Source organism: Anomalospiza imberbis, chromosome 3 (genome assembly GCF_031753505.1).
Source record: "Anomalospiza imberbis isolate Cuckoo-Finch-1a 21T00152 chromosome 3, ASM3175350v1, whole genome shotgun sequence".
In the NCBI taxonomy this organism is placed as follows: domain Eukaryota; kingdom Metazoa; phylum Chordata; class Aves; order Passeriformes; family Viduidae; genus Anomalospiza; species Anomalospiza imberbis.
Window position 1 is genome coordinate 75,157,276 of NC_089683.1, and position 12,738 is coordinate 75,170,013.

Sequence of the window (12,738 nt, forward strand, 5' to 3'; positions counted from 1 at the left end):
TGTGTTTTTTCAAAGATGATGAAAAATTAAGTACTCATAAATAAGAAGAGAAGGAAACACAGTGTTGCAACATTGTATTATTAGTCTCTCTCAGGTATTACTGAAGTTCCAGCTGAGGACGTGTTCAGATGAAGGTCATACTAGGGATGTGGCAACATATTGTTAGAAAAGGTCAGTGCCACTTGGATGAAAATTAGTTATTTCAAATAAAAATGTTTTTGTCTGAAATCAGAAGGAAAGTCTGTAGAAGCTTGTAGTTTCTTAAACTGCTATAGAAATGGTTTCTAGTTAATTCATAGGTACTTATTATGAAAGTCTCAGGAGGACATGAGGGGTTGATAAGTGGTCAGAAGCATGGATTTGTGTCCAGGTGTGAATATCTAAATCACTGTTTTCATGGAGGCCATCTGCCTTGTTCTGTGGATCATGCACTCCCTCCGCTCAGCCTCTGGACCCCACAACACTGTGTGTTATGCAGTGATTCTTCATACCTGTCAGTCACATTTTTCTATGCTGAGTCAATGCTGTGGCCAGTTTAAAAAAATGGTGATGGAATGTGGGAGTTTATTCTTTACTGGGAAAGAGAAATAAATAGTATTCTCATTAAAACATTAAGGGCTAAGGAGTGCAATTCTCCTTTATGGATATGGGAACAATGTGGAAGAAAAAAAATCCTCAGCTTCTTATACCTGTGCAAGATAACAAACATATAATGATTCTAAGTACACAGACTGAAATTTAAATGCTGCAGTTATCACTGTGGTATCCAAAGTCCATTTTAAGTGCCTAATAAGATGCCCCAAAAGAAAAATTTGGATATCAAAACTGGAATTTAAACCAGGAAAACTGGGACCCTGTTCCCATTTAAGCAGATAATGGAACTCACTGTAACTTTTGCATACAGCACTAAGATTACCATGACTTAGAAAGTACATAACTTCTTAAACTTCACCTGAAGTTATGGACAGTCTGATAGAAATAGTCAAATGCAAGATTTGAAATTTAACTGGCTGTCATTTCCTACTCTGGTTGTTTTCTGCCAGAAGAGGTCATGGTCAAGATACATCATTCCTGAATAATTTGGGGACCGTGGTAACAGATAATATATTCATACATTTCCTAAAATTACAAATATTCTTGAAAAATCCAGAAGGATCTCAAATCCTCCAGGAGATTCTCTCTCTTTGTGTATACAAAGCAACACCTGTGATTCTTACTATTTTTTAGATCAGCTTGTGCCACGTTGAGTTTTGCAGTCTACAGGAGGATGCAGGTTTTTAAAGGAAGAGGTGTTCTGCCCGCAGCAGGCCTTTTTGTTTAATTGTGTTGGGCTGCCCTGTAGTTTAATGATTTGGCTTGGGTGGTAGTGGCTCACTCAGAGAACTGGAGCCAGTGTTGGATGGAGAAGTCCATAGATGATGCTACTCTGCTTTTCGTGGTCCTCAATGATTTCATTTAGTTACCCTATTCTAGAGCTTGAGGGGGAAAAATGTTTAGGCAGTTTACCTTTTGCTGTTCTGTTGTCTAATTTTTGTCATAAGTGGGTAAGGAAATGGAAAAGGGAGTCATCAGGGTTGTGCTCAAAGGGAGTACCTTTCACTCACACAGGCAACTTCTTTGTTTCCATCCCCTCCCAGAAAGCAAATTTGTGATTATAAATCTTTTGGTGGCATGTGACTCAAGATGAATCTTAAATCCCTCCCTAGCAGTGGAGGATGTGGGTTCGGGATTCAAAATACAAATGTAGCTCCAGCAGCACTTAAGAAACTACAGATGGGGGAAGGAATTAAGAGGCCAGGGAGAATACGGTTACGATAATGAAAAGAGAGTGCAGTTCCTGAATGATGTACAGCTCTGAAACATTTTCCAACTTTTGGACCTCACAGGATGAGCTGTGTAGTTAATTCCATGAAGAAGCATGTGCATGTGACCATATTGCTTTCTGCAGTAGAAGCTTTGCAGTTGTGAATTAAGAGAAATAAAGGGAAGCTGGGAAGCAAATAGCTTTCTCAAGGTGAAATCCTAGCAACAGAAAAACCTTCAGCAGGTGCTGAGTTCTCTTGCAAAGTTCTGTGCAGACAGAAAAAGATGTATGCTAATTACTAGGTTGATACTGTTCAGTTGATGAGTGACACTTCCTGCGTAAGATTGCAATTGGCTTTTAATTATTTGGAAGACTGGCTTTCCATTGTGGCTCACAGCAGTTATTCATCTCCTTTCCTCTCTGAAGATATGGAGCAGTTTTACGCAAGCAGGAACTTTTTGGTAAAATGGCCATTAATTATTGCAGAGTCTTTTCCAGCCTCACTGTTTCACTTTCCCAAGGAATCATAACTCAACCACAAATATATCTTTCATGTTAAGGTTAATACTATGCTACAGAATGTTCTCCTTCAAGAACCTTTATTTATGCAAAATCATGAACCTTTATGCAAAATCAAATTCAAACTATGGTGATGTGTATATCTTAGAGTTGACCACATGCTTTGTATTACAAAAGTTAATTCCCCAGAAAACACACAGATAAAAAGAATCTTCCTGCACGCAGGAAGATGGACAAGCATTTAGTAATGTCCATTAAACATTTTGAAAAGTCAGCTCATTAGGAAGTTGTTTTAGGAGCTAACCTAAAAATACATATTGCAAACAGTCATAAAGTTGAACTCTCCAGTTCTTATCATGACTTGAAAGATTGCATTAAATGCTGTATTTATGCTCAGATATGTTAATTATGGGGAACTGTCTGTGGCAACTAATTCAGCCCTTTGAAACCTGAGAACAAAAGCATTTCTAGAAAGGGGCTGCAACACGGGGCAGGGAGTCAAACTGGAGCTCTGTTCCCCATGCTGCCATCAGCATGATGTTCAGTATTGGCCGTTTCAGGCAGAGATGATGCAGAGATGGCTGAAATCAATGGGGCTCTTTCCATTAACCTCTACAAGCTTTGGATCAGATCCAGACATCCTCACCTCAGTGTGCTTGTCTGTGTTTGTGGGAATGCTTGCAATGGAGCATGGGGTAGCAATTTCTTAAAGATCTCTGACAATGAGTAAAAAGGCCACAAAGTCCCTCATAACAAAGGCAGGAAATATTAGGATGAACTTATGGTGCGTGTTACCTAGGTGATTCCCTACATGACTCCTCAGTCACCAGCAGAAACTCGCACACCTAGAAGTACTTACCTGTTATATACCTTCCTGTCTTCCTTATGTTTTTTCTTTGTTTTGTTCCTCAGTTCAAGCCACATGTAGAGCTTCAGTGTGATTGCCCACCCATCCACAGTGCTTTCTCCCTAGCATTTTTGGTGGGAATTTCATGTAATCATCAGCTGTAAATCCCCTTCCCTTTTACCAGATATGCTAAAAGAACAAGTCTCTTGTTTAGGTTGTAAGGACCAGGCAGCCAAGCCTGTTGCTCAGCTAAGTCTGGCAGCATGTCAAACACATTGCTGGTTCTTGACAAACAATAAATGCTAAAGCAGTCATGGCTTCCTAGCAATTCTTTGTACTGATTGCCATTGCTGTACTGCTGAAGTTACCCTGCTTCCTGGTCTTACCATTGCACATTCCAGTCCTGCCCTTAAACCAGTGAATTTCCAGATGCCCCAGCTTGGAATACTGTTCCAGCCTATGGGCTAAATTTTTTGCCAGGAACATTTGTGTTTATATTCATGATTCCAGTAGCTAAAATGTGCGGGGACCATCCAGGGCACAGATTTTAAGCCGAGCGGTTAAGCAAGAGCCAGAACCACAGCTACGTCATCCTTGTCTGTCAGTCCAGCGAGGATAACATGGAGCTGAGAAAGGACACCCTATAGAAAGCAGGGAGTCTATCTCCAGATGCTGAGAGTGTACACATTGATGCTGATTGTGGTCTGTTTTTCTCCTTGTAGAAATTGTACAGAAAAGAAATCAAGCCGCCTTTCAAGCCCGCAGTGGGGCGGCCAGAAGACACCTTTCATTTTGATCCAGAGTTCACATCTCGGACCCCTACAGGTTAGTAAGGTGGCACATGGGTAATGCACCTTTTCAGCTAGTAAGTTCATTCTTCCTTTCCCCTCCGTATTTCAACGCAGTCTAAAAGTCTGATCACTTGTGGCATTACAGGGTTTTGCCATATCCAGCAGGAAGCAATGACTGGTTTTGCTTTTCCAGCAAAGAAGCTCATAAGTATTTTACCAGCTTCATATTAACTTGTCTTCAGGAAAAACAGATTTCACATTTTTTAAAGGAAAAATAACTATAGTTTTGCTATTTTATTACTCATCTTTGCTTAGACTAGCTGAATTTAACTATGTTAAATTACCTTGGCTTCAAAGAACTTTATATCTCTGCAAGTTAATATATTATTATATATTGCAGAGATGCTTTATTTAATTACAACATCCCAGGGACTGTGGACTATTGGAAGTTAATGTGTGGTTAAAAGCAATGAAGAATCATCAAGTTCTCAGGTCAGCAGAGTTATGCCAACAGGAAATTTGGCCCAGAATATTTAGAAAATGCTTGCAGATAGAATGTTGTTCCTGTAAATTCTCTTTTCTAACTGAAATACCACACTTTGTACACTATCTATATGAAGGTGACTGTTGCATAAGATTCAATCTTTCCACGCTTTTACGTGGAAAGCAAGAATATCAATAATGTCAGAGTGGTAATTCCACTTATAATGTTGCCTCCTGCTAGACCTGGGTAAATTACATTACATTTCTGCCTGTGATCTACCTGTGTAAAGAAGTACCTGTTTATTTTTTCTAATGTGTAAACATTGAATTAGTTGTTGTTGTAAAACACTTTGAAGGTGGTAAGCACTGTAAATGTCACATAGTATCATGGTAATAATCAAGTATAAGGTCTCAAGCTTCAATCCTCAAACTGCCCCAGAACTGTTGCAGTGACAGGGAAAGATCTGAGCTTTCATGATGAAAACACCTATATTATAGCATGTGAATGAGAGCTGAGATTTCCTCTAGTTTTTGTTCAGGCTTATCATGACCTACACCATTTTTACTTAAAACTAGCCCAGACTTCTATTCAAAGCCTGGCTCAAATATCCTTTCATGGGGTTTGAAATAAGGATATCTACTCAAAATCTTTTCTCAGTCAGACATTTCACACATCTGATTTTAGCTTTAATTTAGATTTCAGAAGCACTAATTTCTCTGATTTATTGGAGACTGCAAGTTAGTCTGGTCTTCAAGGATGTGTGTTCTGGGATGTGTGCTGCCATGGGAAGTTTCACTGAAATGCAAAGAAGCATTAAAAGTTTGGATTGCTTTGGAAGTTCACACTTCATTGCTTTTACTGATGCCTGGGGTTATAAATTACACTCTACATGTTACTGCTGTTGCCTAATTAAATTTGTTATTTCCTACAAGACACTCACTTGGAAGGTTTGTTTTGGGGTGATGGCAGGGCTGGGGAGATAGCCTGCCTCAATTCTGCTTTGGGCTACCATGGATAGTGGCCTGAGAATCAAACATTTCAAAATAGGTGTAATTGGAAGTGTAAGTCCATTTACACTTTCAGAATGATGGAAAAGCCCTGGCAGACTGGCAGAGTATTTTGCAGCCCCTGACTGTTGACTGGTTGGGTCAAATAAATTGGGGAGAGTATCACAAATGTATTTAATACTGGCTCACATTGCCAATGGAATAGAGCAATAACCTTTTTTATTTTGTCTATCAGTACACACAGACCCCAAACAAGCTAACCCTGTTACTGAGAACATCCTCAGATAGAAAGCACTGTAATAATTCCCGCTTCATGATCATGCAGTTGTATTTTAATGAAGCTGTCAGTCACTATTTTACACTGTCATTATGAATGAGTTCTCCTGTCTGAAAGCAGGTTTGTGTCAAAGTTTTGCATCCAGTAAATCTTGTCAGTCCAGTGATTTGCTGTACCTCAGAAACTTCCTTTACCCTGGAGGCTGAAACTGCATTCTGTGGATTTTTAACTTCTGATCTGAGTGTGCCAAAGATGTGGTTTCTGACACTGACAGATCATTTATGTGGGTATAGTTTCACATCACTTTTTCTCAGAAAGTTGTCCAAGTTGGAGTTGCTTTTTTTGGCCATTTACTTCCTAAATTCACCACTGTGGCCCCACATCTCATTTGTGGTGACTCAGCTTCTTACAGGAAGCTGGAGGCTGAAGCAGTCTAGGTTAGAAATGGTGATTTGAACAAGGATCAAACCAAGATCATTCTTGTGACCCAATTTAGACTTCAGTCCACAAATGTTTGTGCTGCTGTAATTGATGGGACAGCAGGCTGTAACTAGCAGGGATGTTTTAGACTGGCTGTACTGCTGAAAAAAAAGCATGTGAAGTTTCACCTGAAGTATCTAAATATCCTCCTTTGCAGATAAGATGTTTGCTAACCCAAGTGAAACATGATGAAGGAAATAATTTAAGAGTTATGAAGCCTTTGAAAACCCTTATACTTAGATACTCTAGTGGAACAAAGCATTTTCACAGGAAGAAAGATAACCATTAAAGAAGATAGGTGCTTGTAATGGATTTAATTCAGATATATGAAATTATTCTGATTTATAAGGCCTAGAAAAATTATTTCGGTTTCTCAGCTATCAGTTAATTAACATGATTTATGCATAATTTTGCACTTAGCAGAAATGTTTTAATGGGCAAATCAGTTGTTGGTGATGAATATTTAATACTGAACACCAAATCATCAATAGTTCTTCTGCAGTATTTGCTGGAGTGATTGGCAGTGAATTATGAAGGAAGAGTTGTTTTTAAACAAAATGACCTACCACTTTAGTTTTAGGGCTGCATCACAGCTTTTCTGAGGTTCAAAAGTGTTCAGATGTGAATTATTGTCATTCCTATTTTTTAAACAAACATTCTTTCCTCTTAATTAATCCCTTGTGTAAAAATCACTGTTATAGATATGTCATGGTAGGAAGTATCCAGTGATGCAAGATGTCTGGTGTGATTCATCCACATATTTACAATGAGAGTGCCCATCAAAAACACTGAGATAAACAAAAATCCCATGTTATTTTACCAAAAGACAATCTTCTCCATCTGAACTCTGCTTGCTGTGCTGACTCCTGACTCCTGTCAAAGCTGAGGCAGCTTTGTGATGAGAAATGGAATTAGCTGAAGTCTCAGTTTTGTTTATTCCCAAGCAGATATATATTGGTTTTATCAAATTCTGACTTCATTTCTTCTATTCATTTGACCAGTAGATTTATACAGGGTGTGTGCACGCTAAGAAGTACACATTCTTACATATTTTCAGGGCCTCAAGTAGGTGAGTCAGATATAAAGCTCACTGGGGATATATTTTCTTTAGATAACTGAGTATTTACACACTTTACTACAAGGAAATAGCTTTCTAAGAAAGTTTAACTCTGTAACTTTCTCAGTAAATCACATGGTGTGTTGGAGGAAATGTGAAGGGAAAAAGAGAAAAAAATCCCACAAGCCCTCCAAAAACCAAATAAAAGGTTAGCAAATTTTAGTAATACAGGTTTTATAATACCCTGTTGCCAAGGAGTAGTTTACAAAGTGATTCTTCTTGCTGAGGAAAATACCCGGGATAAAACATACACTGGGGAGAAAGATCTCTTCAAAGCTTTTCAGAATTTTAAGTGAAGCACAGCTCTGCTTGCTTCGTCATGCTGCTTCTCTCACTGAGCGGTGCTGCAGGTACAAAGTACTGCTCTCAGGTTACTGCATTCCAGAGACAGAATAATACAGGATTTTTTGAACTTCAGCTATTCCTTCCCTCCTTTTGCCATGTCAGGGGAGAAAACCTCCATGAAGGTTAGTTAAAACAATCCTTGTTGTTTTTTCCACCTGAAGATAAGTCAACCACGGTCTTCCCTGGAGTAAGTCCCAGCTCCTAAAGCTGCTCCAGAAGATTCCAGTAAGGCCACTACTGGAGTATTGTGCTTTTACATTGGTTTCATGCATTCTCTATATTCTCCTGACCCACACAGTGTGCCACTTCAGTCTTTGTAATTTCTGTAGTTAAGTTGTGCTGCAAAGGACAGACATAGCAGCCTGTAGCTTTTTTCCAGCTTTATAGAAGCCCGTACCTTCTCCCTGAAGAACCTCTGATAAGGCTCTGATAAGCCTTGCAAGGTGCCGTGCCCCGAGTCTCCTGTCTCTCACCGAGCCTCTCCGCCCTGTGCCTTCTCTCTCTCTGTGCACTCTTGGCACAGGCAGTACTTTGCCTAAGAATGCCCTGTGAAAAAAACCTGTATCCAACAGAGATATCCTTGCAAATAATACCCCTGCATTGTTCAAAACAGAGGAAAGGAGTGGAGAAGGCACACCAAAGCCTTGCTGTGGAGATGAATTATATTCCCCTGTGTCTGCCATTTTATCAGATCTGCTATTGACTGGCAGGGGTGACTTCGTTGTAGTGCTGTGCTATTCCTTTCTGTTCTTTTGTGCAGCTCATGAAGCCATTTTCTTCCTTCTCCTACAGATTCCCCAGGTGTTCCTCCAAGTGCCAATGCTCATCATCTTTTCAGAGGGTTCAGCTTTGTTGCCTCTAACTTGGTGCAGGAGCCTGCACAGCAAGACGTGCACAAAATCACTGTTCATCCAATTGTGCAGGTACTGATGCTGGTTACATTTCACATCTGATGTGCACATACGTTTGTGTGTATTTAAACTGCCTAATATTCTCTCTGGTATTTCACAGCTATCTAGTGTAGGAAGGAGGTGTTTTAAATGCAGCATGTAGGTGTTGGAAAATGAGATTTTTTTTGCAAATGCTTTTATGTATAAAACGTTCCTCGCCACCTTTGCAAAGGAAATAGGAACTGCACTTTGTCACAACTAAAATGAAAAGTACTTCTCAATACCTGAAACAGGATTCCAGTTGTGCATGCAGGGCAAGTAATGAAATACTGTTTTTTCACTGAATGTATTTCATTCCCAACAGTTTTGTCTTCGGTTATATGAACCAGTCTGTGCTGACAAAGGCGTTTGATGAACTACTGCTATAGGCTCCCAGAGACACAAAGCCCAAGCTCCTGGGTGTAAGAGGCCACCGTCCTCCTGTTGCTGTTGCACAAAAGGCTGGATGTACTCACCTAAACCGGGGTGCTTGATGGGGGAGCATACCAGACAATTGGTTCTTTGCTGCCATTCTCCTAAAAAAATCTATCCAGTTGTACTTTAAACCAGAAATAAATTGCTACAAGAGGTTCAGTACATCAGAGGAGAAAGGAACAGGGAGAGCAAACTGGGCTGATTAAGGATGCAGCCAATTTTCTCATTAGGAAAAAGCTCCCTCTCCTACCCACAGCCACAGGTATACATACCTCAAGGCGGGGGAGACCCTGCCTGTGGTTTTTGTAGGTTTTCATCTCTGTTTTAATTATTTACAGTGGAATGGGTCATACTTTTAAAGATGCTCTTATGGCACAGTAAGTGAAATGTTACCCAAGCCATTACATCTCAGAAATGTTATATATATTCCTGTGATTTGCTTTGTAAAAAAGCATTGAATATTGACATATGCATGTCTTAGAATTTAGCAGGTTCTGTGTGGACTTTGTTAGCATGGCTGCATTTTCAGACAGAGGATTCTGGAGTATTTTTGGAAGTGCTGGTCATTTGAATCCTGGGATGGAATTTGCAGTATAGCCTCAGATTTGGGGTTCACCATTGAACCAGTCTACGTACCCAGATATTTTCCAAAGAGCATATGAATTAATGGCTTAAAATATTAAGTTCTCTCTCACAAAGAAACTACAGGTAAACATATTCTAGACAAGGCCTCCAGTGATCTGGAGGCACTCTCCATCTATGGGGTATGTCTCTTGAACACAGTGAAACTATTAGTATTTTATGTTATCTGCCCCTCAGTAATTAGAAATCAGTTTATATTGTCAAGATACGTGGGTTTATCAGGAGATTTGGGCCCACAGTTTCCTATGAATTTCTAATATATGGTGATTTTCTGCATCCCAGAAATAGTTTAGAAAATCACAGCAGTTTTGCCACTACTTCTACATAGACAATTCCATCTTACAGACTGGAAAAAGGTAGAAGGGGAAAAGACATATTTACTTGTTTACATAAAGAGCTTCAGAATTTTTAAACTGGATTTGGAAAAGCTGCTAAGGACAAGAGAGCTCTGTGAAGGAGAGGAGATCAAGGACCTCCTTCAAGAGGAGGCTAGTCCTTGCTTTTACATACTCAAGTCCTGATTTCCTTGTTTCTTTTGTCTTTCCCTGTAGCAGTTACATGGGAACAACATTCACTTTACGGATGGATACGAGATCAAGGAGGACATAGGAATTGGCTCCTATTCAGTGTGCAAGAGATGCGTTCATAAAGCTACAGAAACAGAGTTTGCAGTGAAGGTAAGAAAGCCACTGGTACATTCCAGAAATGCAGCTAAGGCTGCTCTACTTCTTGATTTTTTGTTGGCTTATTTCTTTTTGCTGGGTGTTGCTTGGCATTTTTTTCTGTTTTGTAAGATGGCCGGTTTCATGATAAGTCTTCCATATTTTTCACACTTCAATCCCACCACATAGAATTCCAAAAGACCTTTGCTGTCTTGCATGGAAATCCTGTTAATCACTTCAACCCTGCTCCTTGCAAACAGAGTAAGTTTTTTAACATAGCCTACACTGAATCATCATAATTTTTTAAAATGACATATAAAATTATTGCAAAGTTGGAACATGATTTATTCTTCTTTCTCAAGTTGTTTAGATCTGAGTTTCTTGTAATTAGGGAGGTTTTTTCAGTGAAAACCATGATCACCTAGAAAAACTCAGATTTCCCTTGGTCTTCTTCACATTCAAAACGAATGCTATTAAAATGAGCAAAAGTCAATCTTCAGCAGAGATTTAAAATATTGATTTAGTTGGGCATTGAGGACAAGTCAGTGAACTTCAGACTTGGTCAATCAACAGTGTATAGAACAGAGTCATCTCAGCCCCAGAGGCCAGGGAGCTGCTAGGATGAGGGAAGAACTTCAGTAGAACTAGTTTGGAAGGCCCTGCTCAGAGAACTGTCATTATGTCTATTCAGTGCTGTTGAATAAACAGCATGCAGCCATTGCAGGCGGCAGTACAGACCAGTGGCAAGTGGTTGTGAGACAACAGCTCAGAGGAAGAGTTTCAAATGTGCACTTTTCTTTAAGGAAAATTTTAGCAATGAAAACACTCATATGTTAGAAAAGTACTTCGTGGTTTTGTTCTTCTAGCAGAAAGGGACAAGTGATGCCCTGATTTTTTAAGATTTTCTAAAGCCTTCTGAGTTTACATTCTTGTAGCAAACTTTCTCACACACTTTCTGTAAATAACGTATTGTTTTTGCATTCCTTCATAGAGGCGGAGAAATTTGATGGACTGGTAGTTTGTCCAGTGTCATTGGAGAGGTGGCATATTCACCCTCCAATCCACTGGCGCCTTTGGAAAACTATAAATGCTGGAGTCAGAAAAATAAACTTGCCTTTTTTACCTTCACAATAGCAGCGGCACGCGTCGTGTTTTCTCGTGTCCTATAGTGACAGACAAGATTAGATTATAACACAGAATTTGAAAGGACAGGGGAAGTTAGGTCAGATCCTTTCACTCTGTAGCCTCTCATGGGAACAGATTGCAGTACACAGAGAAGAGTATTTACCAAACTTGCAGCAAATGAGGACATCTAGCCAACTGCCAGTCTACTTTTGCTGTTTTAAAATTTTAGAAAAGAGATGTAAATGTTGCTAATAAATGAGATTGTGTCTTTGCTACTAAATGAGATGATGAGAGCTTAAGGAAGTGATCCAAACTGCAGCTCATGAGATAAATGACCTCCAGATAGTCAATAGAATAATATGAAACATTTTATTCCATCTTATTTTCCACTACTAGACTGATGGCAATACAGAATCCTTGAAAATCCATGAAACTTTTCATGTTTCCTCATGGTGGCCACAAAAATCTGGAAACCACTATTAACCTAGAATCTGTTGATGTCACTGTTCAAACAATGGTTGATTTTTCTAGGCTACACCATAATTAAGAGCATGGAGTTACCAGCAGATCTGTGGGCTTGCATATGAATGTGCTACTATTTTCATTTCTAATGAATGAAAAAAATCAGAGCTTTTCAGTGCCCAGGTCATATGTCAACAGATGGCATGTTATAGTAGGTGTGGGTTCTGTATAACTTTAATATATTCATGATGAACAAAATGTATACTAAATCTAAGTAATAACTTTAATATTCCATTTATATCAAGTGTTGTGGACAGATTTATCGGTTTAATACAGCCAGTGTGAAACCAAAATAGAAAAACGTCATCCCTTGAAGATGTCTGAATGCCCAAATCAGACATGGTCCAGCATGCTCAGCAGGCTGGGTGTTTGGAGTACCTCAGAGGATCCAGAACAAAGACAAGGCATGGAGACACTCAAAGCTCCAGGACAGTTCAGCACTGTGATTGCTAGGTTTATGCTCTTTCCCTTTTTTTTTTTTTTAATATTTCCTCTTTTTACTCCTTTCTTCTTCCACTTCTTACAATTATTTTCTTGTCATGTAAATATGTCTTGATTTTACTGCCAGTGTAGGCAACATGTACAGCATCTCAATTTCTGACACAGTGTGAGTCAAATGTGTAGCACAGATTTGGGGTTGGAGACAGTTGGTGGGTTTCTGTTTGTTCTGTCTTTCCGGCACATTTAGTGCTGCCTCTTTGGTTATTACTTCTACCAATATATTAATTTTATTTTTCTTTCAGTTTTATTGT

The 12,738-nt window shown here is 39.3% G+C and overlaps 1 protein-coding gene across 6 annotated transcripts in view; it reads left to right on the forward strand.

The window, feature by feature from the left end:
• The window catches only part of RPS6KA2 (ribosomal protein S6 kinase A2), a 275,385-nt gene that overhangs the window by 236,475 nt on the left and 26,172 nt on the right, over positions 1–12,738 (forward strand). For all 6 annotated transcript variants that reach the window (XM_068185217.1, XM_068185218.1, XM_068185221.1 and 3 more), the window contains 3 exons: positions 3,893–3,995; positions 8,464–8,594; positions 10,229–10,354. In XM_068185217.1, the coding sequence (XP_068041318.1) occupies positions 3,893–3,995; positions 8,464–8,594; positions 10,229–10,354 (360 nt within the window). The remainder of the gene's footprint in view (positions 1–3,892; positions 3,996–8,463; positions 8,595–10,228; positions 10,355–12,738) is intronic.